This window comes from Onychostoma macrolepis, chromosome 04 (assembly GCF_012432095.1).
Source record: "Onychostoma macrolepis isolate SWU-2019 chromosome 04, ASM1243209v1, whole genome shotgun sequence".
Taxonomy (NCBI): domain Eukaryota; kingdom Metazoa; phylum Chordata; class Actinopteri; order Cypriniformes; family Cyprinidae; genus Onychostoma; species Onychostoma macrolepis.
Window position 1 is genome coordinate 21,814,028 of NC_081158.1, and position 22,209 is coordinate 21,836,236.

Here is a 22,209-nt window from a genome sequence, read left to right on the forward strand (position 1 = left end):
AAGGAAAAAAAAAAAAAACTTTATTTATTCCTTCACTTGCTGGCTTGTACTACTTAATTAAACAATGCCTGAAACTTGGTATTACGAGCACTTCCTCTGTATATTTGCCTCTTTAAGATGAATCGCTTTATGTATTCCCCAATTGTAAGTCGCTTTGGATAAAAGCGTTTGCAAAATGACTTAATGTAAAATGTGAGATTTTTAACATAAGGAAAGGTGGGCTTTGAACTCAGGACTTAGCAACTGCAGCGCAACACCTTACCAACTGAGCTACTGAATCTTAGTAGGTGTTTTTGTATTTTTTGTTGTTGTTGGGAATATAATGATAATTTTTAAAAAAACGGTCACACTTTATATTAGGTGGCCTTAACTACTGTACTTACATCAAAAATAAGTACAATGTACATATTGTGTTCATACTGTATTGCAAAACACTATTGCTGCTATTGAGGTGGGATGCGGGTAAGGTTAGGGACAGGTTTGGTGGTATGGGTAGGTTTAAGGTGTAAGGAATGGGTCAACAGTGTAATTATAAACGTAATTACAGAAATTAATTACATATATGTATTTTTAAATATATAAGTACAATGTAAAAACATGTATGTACACAATAAGTGCATTGTACCAAATGATTAATTTAAATGTAAGTACATAGTAGTTAAGGCCACTTAATATAAAGTGGGACCAAAAAAACTTTGAAAATACATAACATTAGTAATGCTTGGATTGGAACAAAGAGTTTTATTTACCAAAGGTAAACAATTATCCTCTGAGCCACAGGTCTCTTAGCAAAAAGGCTTTTCTTTTGTGAGACATATTGACCCAAATTGTTATTATAATACACAGTGGTGGGATTTGAACCCACAACTGTAGCCCTTTCATACATGTGAGTAATACGTGTTTGGCCACTTGTGCCACTGTGGCTTTCACAAAGTGTGTTGGCATTTGAGGCACTTTGTTGGATATGCAAAATGTGAGATTTTTAACATAAGCAAAGGTGGATTTTGAGCTCATGACTTTGTGATAGCAGCTCAATGCTTTACCAACTGAACTTCTAAATCTCAGTGGTTATTTTTGTATTTTTTGTTGGGAATATGATCATTTAAAAAAAACTATATTAATATATATAACATAAATACGAAATATATATAATAATAACGAATGGATTTGAACCAAGATTTTTATGTACCAAAGGCAAACAACTATTCTTTGAACCACAGGTCTCATTGCACATTGTTTTTTCTTATGTGTTGTTGTTGCTTAGAGATATTGGTCCAAATTGTATAACATGCAGCGGTGGGATTTGAACCCACAACTGTAGCTCTTCCATGTACATGATTGACATGCATTTAGCCGCTAGTGCCACTGTGGCTTTCACAACGTGTGTTTGCGTTTGAGGCACTTTGTTGGATACAATGCAATATGTGAGATTTTTAACATAGGCAATAGTGGGATTTGAACTCAGTATTTTGCGACTGCAGCTTAATGCTTTACCAACTGAGCTAAACAACAATTAGAAAGCGCATAACTTTGGTAACATTTGGATTTGAACCAAGAGTTTTATGTACCAAAGGTAAACCATTAACCACTGAGCCACAGGTCTCACGGAAAAGAACTAATTCTTTTGTTTTTTTTAGACAACAAAGCAACAATGGGATTTGAGCTCAGGACTTTGTGATTGCAGCTCAGTGCTTTACCAACTGAGCTAATCTTAGTTGTTGTGCTTGTTTTTTGGAATATGATATTAAAAAAAAAAAAAAAAACTCATTAAAGCTTGGATTTGAACCAAGACTTTTATGCACCAAAGGCAAACACCTATCCTCTGAGTCACAGATCTCACTGTTGATGTTCTTTTGTGTTTTTGCTTAGATATATTGGCCCAAATTGTATAACATGCAGTGGTGGGATTTGAACCCACAACTGTAGCGCTTCCACATATATGATTAACTTGTGTTTAGCCACTATCACTATTGTAGCTTTCACAACGTATGCTAGCATTTGAGGCACTTTGTTGGTATTTACTCGTTTGGGGGATTTGGTTAGGTTTTAGAGCCATGACAGAAGAAGATGCTCAAGGTGCAGAAGATACTCAAACAGAAGAAGACAAGGCAAGGCAAGGCAAGGCAAGTTTATTTATATAGCACATTTCATACACAGTGGTAATTCAAAGTGCTTTACATAAAAGGACGTGAAATAGTCATTAAAATAATAATAATCACAACAATAAAAACAAGGAATTAAAAAATTATAATAATAATAATCACAACAATAAAAACAAAATAATACAAAAATTGATTTAAAAAGAAAACAGTTAAGAATAGAAAATGATTATACATAGTGCAATCAGTTCGGACGTAGCACAGAGCTCATTTAACAAATGCACAGCTTAAACAGATGAGTTTTGAGTCTGGATTTAAATGTGGCTGATGTTTTAGCACATCTGATCTCTTCTGGAAGCTGGTTCCAACTGCGGGCGGCATAATAGCTAAAAGCGGACTCCCCTTGTTTTGTGTGAACCCTTGGTATTTCTAACTGACTCGATCCTAATGATCTGAGTGGTCTGTTAGGTTTATATTCAGTGAGCAAATTTTCAATGTATTCAGGTCCTAGGCCATTGAGTGATTTATAAACAAATAAAAGTACTTTAAAATCAATCCTAAATGTAACTGGAAGCCAGTGTAAGGACCTGAGGACTGGTGTGATATGCTCAGATTTTCTGGTTCTAGTCAGAATCCTGGCAGCAGCGTTCTGGATGAGCTGCAGCTGTCTAATGGTCTTCTTCTGAGGGCCGGTGAGGACACCATTACAATAATCCACCCTGCTGGTGATAAAGGCATGAACAAGTTTCTCCAAGTCTTGACTGGAAACAAAACATCTAATTCTTGCAATGTTTTTAAGATGATAGTATGCTGATTTAGTTACTGCTTTGACATGACTTTTAAAATTAAGGTCTGTCTCCAGAATCACCCCAAGATTTTTGACTTGATTTTTAGTTGTTTGACCCTAGAGTCAAGGTATGCGTTCACCTTGAAAACTTCATCTTTGTTTCCAAATGCAATGACTTCAGTTTTCTCCTTGTTTACCTGAAGAAAGTTCTGGCACATCCAGCTGTTAATTTCATCAATGCATTGGCAGAGGGAGTCAATGGGGCTGTAGTCATTTGGAGATAAGGCTAGGTAAATCTGAGTATCATCAGCATAGCTGTGATAGGCAATTTGGTTCTTTCTCATTATTTGACTTAGTGGCAGCATATACAGGCAAAACAAGAGTGGTGCAAGAATTGAGCCTTGTGGGACTCCGCATGTCATGGACGTCCACTTAGACTTATGCTCTCCTATACTCACATAATAACATCTCCCTTCTAAGTATGACCTGAACCATTCGAGTACCATCCCAGAAAGCCAGACCCAGTTTTCCAGTCTCTCTAGAAGTATGTTATGATCAACAGTGTCAAACGCAGCACTAAGATCTAGTAGTACCAGCACTGATATTTTGCCAGAATCAGAATTGAAGCGAATGTAATTTATTATCTTAATGAGTGCTGTCTCTGTACTGTGATGCGCTCGGAAACCAGATTGAAAATTGTCCAGGTATCCATTTGAGTTTAAGTAGTTGTCCAGCTGATTAAAAACTACCTTTTCAATAATCTTACCTATGAAAGGAAGATTTGATATTGGTCTATAGTTGCTCAACATTGTGTTATCAAGATTGCGCTTTTTCAGAAGGGGCTTAACAACTGCAGTTTTCAAGGAGATTGGAAAAGTCCCAGAAAGAAGTGAGGCGTTCACCACTTCTAAGAGATCTGCTTCTAAACAGTTAAGCTCACTTTTGAAAATAGATGTGGGACTGAAGTGTGTCAAGATAGCAGGTTGACGATTTAAGGTGCTATACTATTTCTTCCAACATTTTGCTATCAATTGCTTCAAAAACAGACATAGTCACTTCTTTTTGAAATTGCAGTCGAATCTGTGTGACCTCTGCATGACTAGAAGATGTGCCAATCTCCATTCTGATATTATTGATCTTCTCAGAAAAGAAGGAAGCAAACTCACTGCATTTGCTGTCAGAGAGTATTTCACTGGGAATCTGACTTGGGGGGTTTGTCAGTTTCTCAACAGTAGCAAAAAGAGTGCGAGTGTTGTTTAAGTTACTGTTTATAAGGTTTGAGAAGAATGTCTGTCTAGCTGTGGCTAGTTCCGCACTGAAAGCATGAAGGCTGTCTTTATAGATGCTATAGTGAATTTCAAGTTTCGTCTTCCGCCACATCCGCTCAGCTTTTCTGCATTGTCTTTTCATACTCTGAACTGCTGTTGATTTTCTCCAAGATGATTTTTGTCTGCCATTCTTCTTAAATTCGTCTTTCCTGTAGCTCAAATAGTAGAGCATGGCGCTAGCAACGCTAAAATCATGGGTTTGATTCCCAGGGAAAGCAAGAGCTGATAAAATATAAAAACTGTAACTTGAATGCAATGTAAGTTGCTTTGGATAAAAGCGTCGTGTAAATGTAATGACTTTTTCAGGAGCAATAACATTCTTAACTTTTGAGTTAAATGAATCTAGGAGAAGATCAACAGAGTCTGCAGAAATGCTTGGTGTTAAAGATATATCCTTCATAAATAGCGCACTAGTGTTCTCGTTAATGCATCTCTTTCTGACAGAGACAGATCTAGATTCAGTGGTAACAGAGATCAATATATCAAAGAAAATACAGAAGTGATCAGATAGTGCTACATCCTTAATAACAATGGATGACATGTTTAGACCTCTACTGATGAGTAAATCTAGAGTGTGTCCACGATTGTGTGTGGGTCCATGCACATGCTGAATCAGGTCGAAAGTGTTTAAAACAGTTATAATTTCTTTTGTAGTTTTGGTTTCTGCATTATCTATGTGAATATTAAAATCCCCTGCAATAGTAAAACAGTCAAACTCTGACGAAATCATTGATAACAGTTCTGTGAACTCTTCAACAAAGTCTGGAGAGTATTTTGGAGGCCTGTAAATAATGATAAACAGAAAGCGTGGAGCACCTTTCAGCACAATACCTAGGTATTCAAAAGACAAATACTGACCAAATGGCACTATTAAACATCTTTAAATAGAGCAGCTACACCTCCACCTCTCCTACACTGAAAAAAAAAAAAAAATTAAGGTGAAGGTAAGTGGTCGCAAACAATTTATTTGAGCTACACTTAATTAAAAAAAATATGTTGAAAGTTAGTCAACTAATTTTGTTTATTTAAATGTAGCTAAAATAAATTGATTGCAACCACTTACCTTAAAAAAATTGACTAAATTCAATTAATCTTTTTTTTTTCAGTGTAACAGTCCTGCAGACACTTTAAAATTAAAGTTAGGAGGGGCTGTTTCATTGAGTAGTGTTGCACTGCAGCTGTCTTCTAGCCAAGTTTCATTTAGAAACATAAAATCCAGGTTGTTTGTGGTTATTAAATCATTGATCAGAAATGATTTATTTTTTAGGGAGCAAATGTTTAAAAATGCTAACTTGATGGAATTACATTTTGTCTCTACAGCAATATTAGACTGATGCATTACAGGCCGCAGATTAGATGGGTCAGCCGTACGGCTTGAGAAGGCCTTAGACTTTCTATCACATGATAAAACCGAGATAGAGAAAGCTGCAGGCACACTGGGTTCCCGCTTGTTCTGTAAACATTTGTGAATATTGCTGCTAATATAGCGGGGACCCGACACATGCACGCAAGAAGTCACAGAAACTCGTGACTGAAGCTCTTCTCATCTTCTATGACACTGATGAGCATTACAGCTCATTTATTATATTTATTCAGTGTATTCTGACTCATGTCCTGTGTTATAAGCTTATGGTCAGATTAGCTGTTTGATGCAGTTGTAAGTGCAACTGTTAATTTCACATCAGGTAAATATATATGAGTGCCATGTGTGACAACTGTTGCTGATACATTGTGAAGATCACATGGTTAATTTCCTTCAAGGACAAATAAACACCATTTAACTTTTAATAACATTTCAGACAAGGAGAAGCTGAGACATATATACAAGCCAATGGCTTTCCGGCTGTTCCTGGTGTCTCCCCAGCACTGCAGTTGATGTCTCCCTTATTGAATACAGCTGGACTGAATTTCCTCAGTAGCTGATTGGTAGAGTAGTGTCCATTATCTGAACTGAGTATGTTCAATAAGGGAAACATCTAAAATGTCATTATTTTAAAAGCATTTTAAATGTGTAATAACACAAAACACATGTGGTGGATGGATGCAAAAAAGTTTTACAAACTCGCCCTTAACTTTTTGGTAATGTCATCTCTCTAGCAAATTATTATTTTAAGTTACAGTGCATAGTCTTCTTTCACTCTATGGTCCACATCAGTGATGGAGCCAGAGGGGCGTCTGAAAATTTAATTAGCTGCTGGCAGTTTTATGACTGACATTTAATTTCACCTCTTGCGGAAGAAGTATTTGTTTTGATGTGCACTCCACATTGTTAATGTATTAACATTGAATGTTGGTTGCAAGATACATTAGAATAACTTCAATGGTGGTCGCACATCATTGTTAATGACCATGACGTCGTAACCAGGCTGGAAGAGTATGTATAGGCATTTTTCAGTAATACATTTGTTGACTGATTGCCAGTTTCCTAACAGCATGAGCAAGAGCATATACTATCTCAACTGTTCAAACACTCAAATCTGCGTAATTTACACACAGTGAAAGCAGACCTGCATGCTTTTCTATGTTCCTCCACATACTCAACTTGCATTGAAATTATTTCACATGGGGAAAATTAATTTTTAATTCATTAATAGAATTCTGATTCACACATTTTCAATGCATTGTTACTGCCACAAGTCTTTCACTAACCTGCCCTCTTGTGGTAAAATATTGCAAGTGCATTTAATTTATGTAAATAATATCAAAGATCTGTTCGAAAGGCTAAAAATACGCGATAAATCAGGGACCAGTTGCATAAACATAGCCACCGTATTCAAACTGTGTCTTAAGAACTAGTCTGACTGACTAGAAAGTAGCCAATGGGTAGTTACTCTTACCTCTTACTCATTACGCTTACCTTTCAGATTTAAATGAGACCAATCTACCTTTTTGTGTAACAGATTACGACCATTGAAATAGATAACTTTTAAGACTAGCAAAAGCAGTGTATCCAACCCGGCCCTGAATGATATTCTACATCAGATGAATCATATTTAGAGGTAGTAGATGTTTGCACGCATATGTGCTCCAGTTTTGACAGAATGGATCAGCAGTGAATTAGTCTGGTCTGGTTTAGCTCGTTGTTGAGTGGGTGTTCAACTTCAAACTTACTGGCTGACTGGCTGACTGACTGACTGGAAATCTGTACACCGCTCATTACAAGGAAACTTTGCAACTTCTTTACAACCAAACTGGCGTTTTATAGCAAATCTATACGACGCTATTCACACGCACTAAAACGGCTTGCTTTTATGTTTTTTGTTGTTGTTGTTGTTTTAACGCGGTTAAGACGTTTTGACTAAGTTACCGCGGCGATATTACACTTTAGAATCAGCAAAAACGGAAGTAAACGTTGCGTGCATAAATCTAAGCGGTTTGTTTTTCTTGCCCGGTATCCTCGTAAGAGTCAAACTGAAAGTGTTGACACGTTAAAACTTTGACTCGTTTCGTTTTTAGGTTTTTGTCCCTTATGGCCGCTCGTACATCAGCTCTTCTATTGATGCGCTTACATCAGAGGCGCGCTCGTGCGCTCGCGACACTCCCAACACTAACAGACTCGAGTGTGCTGCTCGCGGAACTGACGCATCGGTACGTACCTGCTCAACTCAAGACAATATTCATTTGTTTGACAACACAAACCCGCGAATGTCTGCGAGCCTTACATTTTGTGTTTTATAATCTGCTCCTGTGTTCTCAGGTTGGTTATAGACTGTTGTTTTCTCCTCAGATTTAAGGGTGTGTTATGTTCACGTTAACAAATGTGTTATAACTAGACCCTCTGGGTACATAAACTGTGGCATATCCTTGTGCACGTGTAATATTGTGTACATTTAAAGCGTTTTATTTATAAAGGGGCGTGTCCGACAAATCCAAAAGAACACGTAACGTTAAGTTACTATAAGGTGCATAGCAGGCCAGTTTGTGTTTACAATTTTGCGGGCCAGTTGGAGATAAAAAGCTGTGCAGAAGGATATATATAGACGGTACAGGCAGTGTATGGTCTATATATACAGATAGGTGAGCTCAGTAACAGTAATGCCAATGTGCCCAAAGAAAAAGAAGTATATGCAGACAAATGAGAGTAATTACCAGCCATGTGTGAATAAAGGTGTATTTTCAGGAGTTTTCTGCAGGGCAGTCGTGTGTTTATGTGTAAGCTGTTTTCAGAGGCGGACAAAGTACACAACTTCCTTACTTGAGTGAAAGTACAGATACCACTGGTCAAAAACTACTCCACTACAAGTGAAAGTTGTAAAGACAGATTTTTACTTAAGTAAAAGTACGGAAATACATGTTTTTAAAAGTACTTAAGTATCAAAAGTGAAAAGTAAATGCATTTTTTTATTGTCGCATTGTTGTATATTTACAATACCATATGCCACTAATGCAACCTACTGAATACACTGATTAGCTTATATTATCTTTGGAGTTAAGAGCTTTTATGTTACAAAACCTAGAAATGGAACAACTGAATGAAGATAATCATCTTTATTTTTATCTAACACTCCTACAGCTACATTGAACTCATTATAATACTTGTTTAAAAGTTACAAAGTTCTTTTTCAAAGAGATATTGAAGTCTATGATATGGTTCATTTTAGGCAAACAAAGCAAACATTGAAAAGAAAACAAACTATAGGTTACTATAGTGAGATAATAGTAAATTTGTGGATACTGTGATTTTACTGCAAATACCATAGTTATGGTTACTATAGTAAAAACATGGTTCATTTTCCAAAGGGCTTTAATGAGTTAACACATGCCTTTTTAGAGAGCTTTTAGCTGTGCAGTAGCGCGGACCTTTACATTAGTTTAGCAGGGAAGATCCCGAGGTTGCCAGAGTTGCGTAACAAAGATCAGCCAAATGTCCATTCAAAGCTAGGCGGAAAACTGCAGGCTTAGGAATACTGTAAGACTTGGCAACACAGGAAGGTCCACAGATCGCAGGCCGGATCTTCGCAGAAAAAAAGGGTTCAGTGAATCTGAAAATGCACTCACTGTAAAAACTGCTACATATAACGACTTTCTACTTGGGGACCTTGATATAAATGTAGTTGAGTAAAAAGTACAATATTTGTCTTTCAAATGTAGTGAAGTTAAATAATACTCGAGTAAAGTACAGATACTCAAAAAGTGTACTTAAGTACAATACTCAAGTAAATTTACTTCGTTACTGTCCACCTCTGGCTGTTTTATTCTTAAGTTGCTCAAATGTGTTTTTAACAGGTGTTTGTTCAGTTCAGCGGTGTCCATGGCAGAGGAACCTTTAGTCACAGCAGGGAATAACTTCCCATTGGATTACAGGCAAGAGCAAGATGTTACGTGCTCCAGACGGGACTCTCATGGGTGCTTTGTGAACCCTTGGACAACATGGCAGTTCCCCTCCTACAGCACCATGGCTCGCCTGTTCCTCACAGAGAAGAACAACAGTAATGTTCCCAGTGCCAAAGAGGTACACACACACACACACACACACACACACTCTCTCACTCACTCATCACAAATGCATTGAATCAGCAGTGTGGAATTTAAAATATCACACAAAGGATATTCCTGAGCTTTAAAACATTGATTATTTAAATAAACATTTGGTAGAATAAACAATTAATTAAATAATTAGCAGAAATAATGAACGGAATAAACATTTGATTGTTTTGTTTGTCTCTGGAACTCTGGGGTATAGAGGATTTTAAAGTAGAAAAATGGCAGCTAAATGGCATATAATATTTCATTATATGTTACAAATGAATTTGCTTTGAATGGTGAAATATTGTTTGTAAACATAACTTCAGTATACTGTTACATTAAATTATACATATACAATTATATATTTATATTTTAAGTTTTATATTGAATTTTATGTTTATACATTTTATATTTAGAATTAGATATTTACATTTTTAGCATTTTGTGCATTTATATCACACTGTTTATACCTATTCTTGATTATACATTTCTAAATATAAAATTTAATATACAATTACTACATGTATAAATATAAAATATAATTATTTTATGTAATAATAAATATATTATCAATTGTAAATGTGTATCTTTTTTTTGTAAAAGTAAAGTAATTTCATATAAAGGAAAATGTACATTGTATTTCCATATATGCCTTTATAAATATAATTAGGTAGAAAAAGTATATCTATGTGTATATATATATATATAATTATATTTTATATAAAATATAATATCAATAAGTAAATGTTATTTTATTATTATTATAAATTTATATTTTATTACTGTATTATATTGTTTATGTAAATATTTTATAATTGATACATTTATAATGATAAATATATAATTATATACTGTATGCACAAATCTAAAATGTAAATGTATTTAAATGTTACATTTTATATTCATTAATGTATTTTATTTAATGCATTATAAATAGGTAGAAATGTAAATGTATAATTAAAATGTAAATTTGATCTAAATGTCTTTTAATACAAAATTATACATACATTAAAATTAAAACGAATTTAAACTATTAATAAAACCTGAAATAATATTCATGAGAAATACATAATATTCATAAGTTAACTGAATGAAATGATTTTTTTTAATTAATTAAATGTTTTTGATTTTGATCAAATTAAATCTGAATAGAATTTGATCAAATAAAAACATGTTTTTGTGTTCTATCTTCAGGATCTGGACCGTGAGTTGCCGATTCAGGAGCCGTATTTCGTGCAGAGGCCAGACCAGTGTGGGCAGACAGGCCCATCTGTGAGAGCGACCTGGCTGGGTCATGCCACTGTACTGGTGGAGATGGAAGGACTGGTGTTTCTGACTGATCCCATGTTCAGCCAGAGAGCCTCTCCAGTGTCATTCATTGGCCCAAAGCGTTACCGTGACCCGCCTTGCACCATAGAACAGCTTCCTCGCCTGGACGCAGTGGTGATCAGTCACACACACTACGATCACCTCGACGCAGGCTCTGTGGCAGCCCTGAACGCTCGCTTCGGTTCCGGTTTGCGCTGGTTTGTGCCGCTCGGGTTGGCCGAATGGATGCAGAAGGCAGGCTGTGAGAATGTCACAGAACTGGACTGGTGGGTAGGAAGCCGCATTCCCGGGCACGACAATGTCACATTTTTTTGCACGCCAGCACAGCACTGGTGCAAACGCACTGCTGTGGATCACAACAAAGCATTATGGGGAAGCTGGACAATCGTAGGTCCCCATTGTCGTTTCTTCTTCGCTGGAGATACGGGATACTGTTCATCATTTAAAGAGATTGGAAAACGCTTTGGACCATTCGACCTGGCTGCCATCCCGATTGGAGCGTACCTGCCCAGGTAAGACTGTAAAGAGCAGTTTGATTCCTAATCTAGTTGTCAAATAAACCTTATTTGATATTATGAATGTTGTTGGCTCCTTGATGAATTACTTTTGTCAAGAAAGCAGGTGTGTGTATTTGAAGTACATTAATGATATAACTTGTGTTCTTAGAGGAATCATGAAGTCTCAGCATGTGGACCCTGAAGAGGCTGTTCAGATTCACATGGACATTCAGGCCAAAACATCGCTGGCCATTCACTGGGGGACGTTTGCTTTAGCCTATGAGGTATGAGCCTGTCTGTCTCTCCCACACGTTCATTCTCTCAGTTTGAATGGCCTCCACTGAGCTGGCCAGCTGTCACTGCTCTGATTGTGTGTAATTGTTGTCCAGCTGTGGTTGGGGAGTCTAGTCTTTGTTGTTGTATTGCGTCAGGCTTCACTGCTGTGCATACGCATTCACGCTTCTCTGAGGGAGAGTCTGGCCTGAAGAAGCAGACATTTAGACATTTTTGAGCAGGTTTTCCAGATTAGAGTTACAATAGTGAGCTGATTCAGTTAGATGAGAGAACTGTATTTTAGGATTAGGTCTTGTTATGCACGTTATATTTATGTTATTCTGAGGATTAATAAGGGGGGAGAACACATTTTTGGGCCTTTATTTAAGATCTAGGTATTCAGTTAGGATTAGGGATGTTTTGCAGTTTTTTTTTTTTATTTAAATTTCAGTAGAAAACAGTTAATTTAAACTGTAATTATATATTTCACAGTATTACTGTATTTTCGCTCACATAAATGCAGTCTTGGTGAGCATAAGAGAATTCTTTCTATATAAATATATATAATTTTACAGATTTCAAACTACATGCTGTTACGTTCTGTTCTTTTCTCTCTCTCTCAGCATTATCTTGACCCTCCAGCAAGTTTGCATGAGGCTATGGTGAATCATGGATTGAATCCAGATCTGTTCTTCACACTTCATCACGGAGAGTCACGGAAGATCAACCACAAGGACTCACACTAAACAGAAACCCAGAAAGTATGCAGACACACACACATATATATATATATATATATATATATATATATATATATATATATATATATATATATATATATATATATATATATATATATATATATATATATATATATATATATATATATATATGATGATGCTCTACACAGGCTGCATTTTTATGAATTATTTTACAGCTGCAGATTGTGCTGATCCAGTGGCTGGATTTAATGTAATATGAATGTTAAAAAATGTATTAGATTTCTATATTGATTTAATATAATTTGTCACTTAAAATATCATGCTGTGACCATAATAAAAGAACATCAACAACATTTAACCTCTGCTGATTGGAATAACGTTGGACAGGTGAGATCTTACCTGAGGACCTAATCGGTCCTAATCGTTCATAAGATGCAGAAGAACCAAACCTTAGGAAATTCACTTTATTTGCAATTGTTTAATAACATCATTCCTCAGATAAAAATGCAATATTACAGGAATATACAGCAGAGATTAATTTAAAACTTCCTGTCAAGAACCATACAATCTAAAGATATTTTTTAGTTTTTATTTACTGGTAGCGTGCGTTATAAGCAAGACACACTCTGTCACCAAAGACAGACTGACAGATACAGATACAAACTGTACAATCACTTATTTACAAATCCAATTTTTTGTTGGTTTTTTCGTTTCACTTTTTTTTGAAAATAGGAGTAGAAAAAGTGATTGAATCTTCAGATTTACGTAGTGTATTCTTTTTAAAATCTAAATGAACAAATGAAAGAATGATGAAATGAAACAAAAGAGTCTCAGCAAAAGTAGAGGAGGGAATGACAAGACCATGCAGACGTCTCACAGAGTTTTCAATAACACCTGGGGTCTAAACTCCATTAAATAGTCCAAAATGTGAATGACCTCTGACGGTGTTTCGTGAGAGACCTGAATGGTCAGCACTGATGCCTTCGAATTCTACCAAAAGCACGACACGCATCTAATTTTAATTCAGCTCGTTAATCTAACAAACAGCTCAGGACCTCGAGACTACACTTCCCGTCCGCACCGTCAATCAAAACTATAGAAGCTGCTCGTGTGGTCACCGAAAATAAAGCAACTGAGACGATCCGCTCAAAGATTCCTCCCTTCGTGAGTCCTAAGTGGTTAAACGTAAACCGCAGGAAAATAGTGTAATGCAGATTCGGGTTGCAGCCTCTATAACAGAAAGAATTGCGGACTGCATCTGGAGACGAGCGAGCGTCAGGGAATCGAATCCCTCAGTCCTGCCACCCATTAGAGAAAAAGAGACCCAACAAATCAAGCCCAGAGCTCAACGCCATCAAACAGAGCATTACTTCCATCTCTGCAGAAAGAAAGCAGGATGTGGTAAAGAATAAGTTGTTAAAAGGTTCACTCATACATGGAGATTTGTGCAATATTACCTCTCTGAGCTCCTCATTATAATCGTTACCGTTCCGCCCATCTTCTTCGGTCTCTAGTGCTACATTCGCTGGGTGGAACTAGAGGCGGGGAAATGCCACTCGAAAACCTCAAATTGGTTCATATAAATGGTTTTGCATTTCCCTTCCCCCACAGTTGGGGTTTTGAATGCCATCAGTGTACTAAAAAGCACTGAAGAGCCGTCTTACCTACTGCAGGAGACGGCCTGAACAAATCTGCATTAATTATCGTCCCACCTGTGGAAATGAAACTATGGCAAGATTGACGTTTTGAGCTTAGGGCGAAATTAATATTTACACGACAGCTAAAATCTATGCATAAATTCATCCTTTACTTGGATTATGTGTACGACGTGTCAAACTAAACGTGGTTTAAATGTGCAAATTGTGATTATTGCATCACCACCTTAGCTTTTAGTTTATCATTAAAACTCATTAACGCACTACATTAACTTATAATATCAAATTAACAGTCATATAAAGGAGGACATTAGAGATACGTGCTACACAAAGGTTAAACCAGAGGGCAGACATTGCACCTGTCCAGGCTTTCTCTGGGTCAAAGGTCAACCCCACGGCACGTTCCTTCAGTCTGACACATGCAGAATTGGCATACGAACACAAATGAACCCAGAAGCAACGGACGGCCCGAATGCTGATGCTTGAACTACAGACTCCTTAATAAATCCACTAACGTTTCGTGTTCGTGCATTACTGGGTTTATCCAAATAAATCAAACACTAAAGATCAAAAAAAAAACCTGCGGTGTAAAGTGTTGTGAACTTGAATGGTTGTAACAATGCTGCTCGTTTGATATCCATAGTTTACTCTTTTCTAAGGGGTTTATATTTCCAAAAATATTCAGCATTAAATGCATCTTTTTTTCAACTTGTGGGGAAACTTGTGCACGCTACTGCTACAGATGGCAAACTGAAATACAAGCCACAATCAATCAAAGTCCATCAGGAGAGCAACCATCCGTTACCTCACCAACATTTCCTCCAACCAGTGCGAAATATCTCAACTTCCATCTGATAAATAGTTCTCATATATTAAAATATAGAAAATAACTTCTGATTCTCTGAGAGAAGAAAAGCTACATTACAACTATTTGGGCAAAAACCTCACTGAGCAACTAATAAAATATTCAGTCAAATATTTGGTACATTTCCCCAAGGCCTGAGCAGACAGCTCTCTGTGTTCATTCAACACAGACGCTGCTTTTGTGTCTTTTCCACACCGTTCTATCATGTGCAGGTGCTCGGAGGGGAACGTGATGTGTTGATCTGAATAAAGCAGCTGTGAAAAAGCCCTCGGATTCAAAATCACATGATTAATCTCATTGCACTCCTCCCTCAGCAAAAACCCCCAACCATCCTGCTCAAAAACAGGCCGTACGAGCGGAGTTTCAAAAGGAGCTACTGCGGTGAATACGAATGATTTACTCTATATTCTCTATCATAAATTTAATTTCTATCTATACGTAGTCACTACATACATTCTCAAACACGGTTGTGTGTAGCCATTTTAACCCTGACATTCAGCAGATATAGATGAGTTTATATTGTCTCTTCTCATGTGTTAATTCTTTTCTATAAGTCTATAAAAATATACAATCATTGGCTAATGAAGGGAGAGGAGGACTCCGTCCGCTAGGTCGATTCTTTAGACTCCATGCAAACGAGAACAAAAAATTCAAACTTAGCATCCAGATCCATTATTTCCAACCTAAATCTCCTCGCCGAACGCAGATTGTCCATGAGACTTGAGAAATGAAAGGGGATTTCCAACATTTCTGCTTGCAGCCTCAAATAATAGCGAGAATTAATGTGCATGACCAACTATTTAAAGTGAGCCCGTTCACCGGCGCACGGGTGCCGTAATAAAACGCCTTCACTGTGATGTCTGCCGAAGAAAGGACAAGGAGGGTGAGCGAATGAAAAGATAAAGGGGGGAAAAGCGAGAGTGAAAGAGAGAGAGCTGCTCTTGCGTATCATGCACCTTTCAGCTGAGCACAAGATATGCAAAATCATTTTCACACCAACGAGACGCTTCTCTCCTCCGTCTGTATTTACACCTTCGCTCCTCGTCATCAGTGTTTCCTCAATGTTTAAAAATGAAAACAACAAACAAAAATAGTTACTCAAAACGCTTGGCACACCAAAAGAATCCTCATGCAGAGATAATTGAAACCAACAGAAGAAAAACATCGAACCAAACTGACCCGCACAAGATTATTTCAAAATACTCAATACTCAAATGCACCCGATTTCAAGTATGACAGGTTTCTTCAATTTAAAGTTCTGTAACTTAATACACAACAGTGAATATATTTCTCTCTGTATCTTAGATTTTTGTACAGCTGTAGTTCTGAAGGAAACTGTTGTACAGTCAAAGTTATTGCATTGTTTTTGCATATCTTGTGGTATGCAAGCACATACGCATGCACTCACGCACTCATCCTGCATATACTAACACGAACACCACACAAACGCGCTCGGAGAAACTCGCACACGTACACAACCAAGGCCTCAAAATATGCCTGGGGCAGCCTCACAATGACATATGGCACGTGTGTGTAGGAGATATGAGGGTGTGGTGGCGGCTTTGGAACAGAGCAGGTGGGTTCTGGCTACATTTGTCACGTTTTTTTCACAAGCTTTGCATCGTCCTCAGAGCAGAGACCTCCTGTAAACATTCAGAAACTCAATCAACCAAAAAAAAAAGAAAAATGGCACAGGACTGGAGACTGAGATCGAATGCGATGTTCGAGGCCTGGAACCAAACGCCAGGACGCTCTGTAGAAAGCGAAGTGTCAGCTAGACAAAAATAGTCAATTATCTATTCATACATGGAAAGAGAAATTCATATCGTCTGAAGTAGTGTGCAAAACGGTGACAGAACTTCTAACCCGCTCTAGTGTGGCACAAACAGAGAGACGCCTGGAAGTGGATTGGTCAGGTTTCTCATCAGCGCATGTGTCTCAGGGGACGCACTCCATCCCGTCGACACATTACCAACACAATGCTAACGCTTCAACACCTTATTTGCATAATAGATCGATAAGTAGTTCTCTGTGTGTCTGCCAAACTGCATGGAAACAGTGTTAAACGCAGCAGAAAAATATCCTTAACAATAATAGTAATTATAATAATAGCAATCAATAACATTGGATGATGATGACACTGCTGATGTTGGTACTTTCATAATGATGGTCATATATTTAGCCCTGTGTGAACTACATTAGAGTTTTTGTGTTTTTTTAAATGATGCGCTACCCAGACATCCCTGAATACTCCACCCTTCCTCTCCTCAAAGTGCACCTTTACTGACCTTCCAAAGATCTGCTGTTTCCTGTGTCGAGCAGGTGGGATCGTGACAGAATCGCAGCTGTCGGCTGAATGTTTCTGGAGATCAGCAGTGAAGAAACGTCAGTAGTTTCAGAGCAAACGTGAGTCCGATCCAACAGCAGCCATGAGACCTGTCAGTGCTACCTGCGTCCAGGTGAGTGACACTGCTCATTTACAGCTTGTGAGCTACCAATAAACATTGTGAGAGAGACCGAACCCCCGGCGGAACACGCTTCACCTCTGACAGGAATAAATAAATAAATAATTTTTTTTGTGTGTGTCTGTAGGAGGCATTAGATTCACAACACTGCATCTGGCATAAACATCTTAAACGCCTTCAATAATAATAATAATAATAATAATTTAAGAAAGAAACTGTGTGCAATCCAAGATAAACAACATTATAAACACTAAATGCTGGAAAATAAAAAAGGAAATAAAACCTGAAGCAGATCTGGAATAAAAGGCCACTGATGCAATGACCCGTACCTTGCACAGCTAGCAGTTTCATGAAAGCCGCAACGGTACACAAGAAAGAGAGCAATTGAGAGAGTTCAGTCTTCCACTGATAAAAGGAAAAGCTATGTGCAGGCTTAACTAGAGAAATCAAATCCAAAAAAAAGCAGCAAAACTCATCAACTGAACACAAAAGAAAGCCGTAAAGGAGAAGGATGACGTGAGGGCGCTTGCAGACGACACTTCTCCTGATGAACGAATGGATGGATGGACGGACAGCCCCGTGAAAGGAAAGAGAGAGCCACTCCAATGTGTCCATCTGAACATCTCTCGAACCCGTGACGACCCCCGGGCGGCAAATTCCCGACACGGCCCTCAAGATCCACCTGCTCGGCACCGAGCGTCCACGCCGATGCTGCGGCTGTCGAGTCCTACCGCCACACACAAGTCAGCGCAAACTCCCACTGCTTGAGCAACAACAGCGCATCTTTTCCCTTCATTCCCTGCTCGGTCAGGGTTTCGTTTCCTTACTGCAATCAAGGTTGTGAGAACTGTGAGGCACTTTAGAAACACGCACACACAAACATGTACACACGCCTACTCGCTCGTGCTCTCGCAAACACACGGACGAACTAAAAACCAACTCGGTCTCAGCTAAGCAGAATGGCCTTATACCCCTACGGTAGGTACACGCAACAGACGGGTCAGACTGCAGGACAGCAGTGTCCTCAGAGAGAGCTGGGCTAAGACACAGGAAGTCCTCCGTTGCTGCTGCTGTTCCCCCTACAAACTGGTCACGCACTCCATGTCCTCGTCCTCCAACAGAGTGCTGTTCCGCTGCCCCGCCCCCTCGGAGCACTCTAGCTCCGCCCCCAGCAGCTCGTCAGAGCCCGTGGCGGTCGAGAGGCCCAGCGCGTGGCTGCAACGGGACTCCTGCGAGCCAGTGTCTCTGCACTGTATGAAGGGTAGCAGGTTTCCGTTGGCGTTGGGCGGTGCGTTGGCGTTGAGAATGTTGTCGGCGGCGTTCTCCATCTCCTCCATGGTCATGTCGCAGGCGTCCGCTAGTTCCTGCTTCGCTACCTGGATGAAGGTGGGATCCTGTGCATAGCGACCCAAACCCTCGGATATCAACACCTGAGCAAAAAAAGAACGAGAACTTTTCAAAGCTTTATACTCTTAAAACTAAAGGTTCCTTAAGGGTGTTTTTGCAGTGAAAAGTTCTTAAAAGAACCATTCTTTACTTAGTGTAAAGAACATTTTGATAAAAAATGTTTTTTGTCTATAGAAGCGATGTGCGATGGAAAGGTTCCGTGTATGCTTAAGATTCTTCATGAAACCATCAATGCCAATAAAGAACTCTTATTTTTTGTGTAGTGTAGGTAAATATGGTATATAAAAAATGTAACTAATAATCCGCTGGATGGAAACTGCGTACACTCTTCTGTGTCAGCCTCACCGCACAGATACGTCTTCTATGTATAAATTTACGCTTTGATTTGACGCAAACAGCGCAACAAAATCACCATATTTGAGAATGACTTGTTCCCCTAACCAATCCTTAAAAACCTTCAGAATATAGATAGGAATAAAACTGTAAAGTTTGGTGTATGTGAGTGCTACTGAGATAGAATATTTCTGGCTCAGTGCATGAGAAAAAACTCCTTTTGAGAAAATGGCATTTAAAGATATGTATTGTAATTAAAATCTAAGACGCAATTAGAGAAAATGTAATAAAATAATCACTTGAAGGGATTCTGTTATTAATTACTCACCCTCATGTCGTTCTAAACCCATAAGACCTTCCTTCATCTTCAGAACACAAATAAAACATTTTTTAATTAATCCGAGAGCTTTCTGAACCTGCATAGACAGCTACACAACTGACACGTTCAAGGCCCAGAAAGGTAGTAAGAACATCATTAAAATAGTCCATGTGAGATCAGTGGTTCTACCTTAATATTATGAAGCTAAGAAAACAAAAATAACAACTTTATTCAACAATTTCTTCTGTTCCGCATTAGACTTTGGTGTGCATTCACGGCAGTACACGACAAGGCGCAGGGCATCCGGGTTCTACGTCAGATCACCGGGTCCTGCATTAGCAGTGTAACACGCATGCGTCATGGTACTCTCGTGAATGGCAGCGGAGACTGACACTTTTTGTTTTTTTGTGCACAAGAAGTATTCTTGTAGCTTCATAACATTACAGTTGAACCACTGATGTCACATGGACTATTTGAACAATATCCTTACTAACTTTCCGGGCCTTGAACATGGTATGCATTGCTGTCTATGGGAGGGTCAGAAAGCTTTCAGATTGCATCAAAAATATCTTAATCTGTGTTCAGAAGATGAACGAAGGTCTTATGGGTTTGGAACGACATGAGGGTGAGTAATTAATGACAGAAAATTTTCATTTTTGGGTGAACTATCCCTTTAAATATGTATTTTTGGATGTTTTCGATCCACAAGAAAACGTTTTGCAATCAAAATAGCCCCAAATCTCAAAAATGATTAGTGCAATGGTTTTGCCTGTAGTGTCTTGCTTTAAGAAAATGCAGCTTACGGCCTCCACAAGGCTGCCGGCGCTCCCGTGTGACAGGGATGTGGAATCTCTGCGTGTGACCGGAGGAACCGTGAGGGACACGGGTCGCTGCGTCCTCTGCACACTCCTGCTGTGGTTGCCGTTACTGTCACTGTACCATGAGCTGCAGTTCACAGACGGCATGCTGCTGTTGAGTTTCTCGTAAGATCCGCTGCCCTCCAGCCGCAGAGACGGAACGGGCTGGTAGCACGGCCCTCCCCCGCCGCGGCCGCTGGGACTCGCAGGAGGTGTGGAGCACAGACGCGTGAACAGCGTCGGAGAATGACTCCGTCTCAGTAAGGGACTCAACCCCGCCACAGCAAGAGCCTTTGAAAAACACAAGATAAATAAGTGAAAAGACAAAAAATAAAAACTTTGTCAAGCATGTGTGGGTGTGGGTGCGCGCATAAGCTCACCTGATGATGCACTAGGTGCAGTGGTAGAGCTGTTTTCTGAGAAACATCAGGTCTGTTATGTTTTCTCAGACACTCCAAGTGAAAGGAAGACCGTCGACCTGTATTGAAAAGTAAATATGCACTCGACTTCAGCATCACACTTGAAGTACACAAAACTAATGACTGTACTGTCTTGTATTCTGAATGTGTGCGAGTATGTACCCAGTGCAGTGGGGCAGAGAAAGGCCCGTCTTCGTGGAGACTGCCACGGCCTCCTCTCTTCCCCTACATCCGCCTCCACCATTGGAGCCAATTGCTTGCTCTCTTCATCCTGAAATTCCAGCCTATTAAAATATTAAAATATTATTCTGAATCTCACAATACTGTCAAGTCTGGGTCAAAATGTATCCCCCAAAAAGAATAAGAAATTATATTTTGCAAATGTTGAAAAGATTTGCATTTTTGAAAGAAGTCTCTTATGCTCACCAAGGCTGCATTTATTTGATCAAAAAATCTTATTACCATTTAAAATAACACTTTTCTATTTGAATTTATTTTCAAATGTAATTTATTTCTGTGATGCAAGGCGGAATTTTCAGCAGCCATGTACTCCAGCTGTACTCCAGACTTCAGTGTCACATGATCAATGTTGAGAACAGTTGCACTGCTAAATATTCATAAATATTTTTAGTAATTATTTTTAATTTATTTGAAATAAAAATGTTATAACATTATAAATGTATACTATAAATGTTTGTTACTTTTAATTAATTTAATGCATCCTTGCTGAATAAAAGTATTTATTTCAAAAAACCTTTCTGACCCCCAATTTTTTTTAAATTGACTAAAATTATATATAATGGATTCATAGCAAATTAATTCTGTTTTTAGGGCCATTATGACCACAGCACTACAGTGCACCTGTTTGGAAGGCACTATTAATATGAGGGGGTCAGGTCTGGCAACTTCTACTAAACCATTTTTACCAATTTATAGAAAGAAAATGAGCTAAGCATTAAACTGTATCTCGCACCTTACTGTGGCTTATTGTTGTATTAAATATTCTGATATGAATTAAAACAGATGAATGCAGTATTACATGTCCATTGAGAGCATGGTCTGATCTCTCTCATCTAGAAATGTTTCATCATACGTCTCATCTGTAGATGCTTCCTCTCGCCGTATTATAGGGAGACGACTGTCACTGGAATCAGAGCTTCACAAAACACACAGGTGAACCATAAGCATATTGCACATCTTTATCATCTGAAAGGCTTCAGAAAGTGAGGAAAGCTCACTTATACAGATAGCAGCGGTTACTCTCTCCTCAAGCTCTCATAAGGCTATTATAATGTGAACACAAGCAACTATAGCAGCTTAAGGTTTGATGAAGTCTAACAAACCTTACAGCACAACTGGTTGTGTCACATTACAGAAGCACTGCTATT

At 38.4% G+C, this 22,209-nt stretch overlaps 2 protein-coding genes across 24 annotated transcripts in view; one reads left to right on the plus strand and one right to left on the minus strand.

Annotated features, from left to right (window-relative positions):
- The first annotated feature begins 7,318 nt into the window (after positions 1-7,318).
- napepld (N-acyl phosphatidylethanolamine phospholipase D) lies at positions 7,319-12,588 on the plus strand. Of its 3 annotated transcripts, none has more exons than XM_058773435.1 (5): positions 7,319-7,802; positions 9,441-9,666; positions 10,875-11,521; positions 11,676-11,790; positions 12,403-12,588. In XM_058773435.1, the coding sequence occupies exons 1-5, from the start codon at positions 7,684-7,686 to the stop codon at positions 12,523-12,525; spliced, it is 1,230 nt and encodes a 409-aa protein (XP_058629418.1). In that variant the 5' UTR covers positions 7,319-7,683; the 3' UTR covers positions 12,526-12,588. The 3 variants fall into 3 exon arrangements, with proteins under 3 accessions (XP_058629418.1, XP_058629419.1, XP_058629420.1); XM_058773436.1 differs by having other exon boundaries at positions 7,783-7,911; XM_058773437.1 differs by lacking the exon at positions 7,319-7,802 and adding an exon at positions 9,162-9,267.
- Positions 12,589-12,951: 363 nt separating this feature from the next.
- cacna1c (calcium channel, voltage-dependent, L type, alpha 1C subunit) overlaps positions 12,952-22,209 on the minus strand; it is a 130,169-nt gene continuing 120,911 nt past the window's right edge. For all 21 annotated transcript variants that reach the window (XM_058773137.1, XM_058773134.1, XM_058773133.1 and 18 more), the window contains 5 exons: positions 21,861-21,977; positions 20,984-21,105; positions 20,783-20,880; positions 20,349-20,693; positions 12,952-18,916 (listed from right to left, as the gene is read on the minus strand). In XM_058773137.1, coding sequence (XP_058629120.1) covers positions 18,566-18,916; positions 20,349-20,693; positions 20,783-20,880; positions 20,984-21,105; positions 21,861-21,977 — 1,033 coding nt within the window. In that variant the 3' untranslated portion in view covers positions 12,952-18,565. The remainder of the gene's footprint in view (positions 18,917-20,348; positions 20,694-20,782; positions 20,881-20,983; positions 21,106-21,860; positions 21,978-22,209) is intronic.

What these genes read in the sequence shown, in the direction of transcription:
- napepld (XM_058773435.1), top strand. Translation starts at nt 7,684, where the DNA reads ATGGCCGCTCGTACATCAGCTCTTCTATTGATGCGCTTACATCAGAGG. An exon ending in CTCGCGGAACTGACGCATCG is followed by an intron (nt 7,803 to 9,440) that starts GTACGTACCTGC and finishes TGTTTTTAACAG; the next exon opens with GTGTTTGTTCAGTTCAGCGG. An exon ending in CGTTTGCTTTAGCCTATGAG is followed by an intron (nt 11,791 to 12,402) that starts GTATGAGCCTGT and finishes TCTCTCTCTCAG; the next exon opens with CATTATCTTGACCCTCCAGC.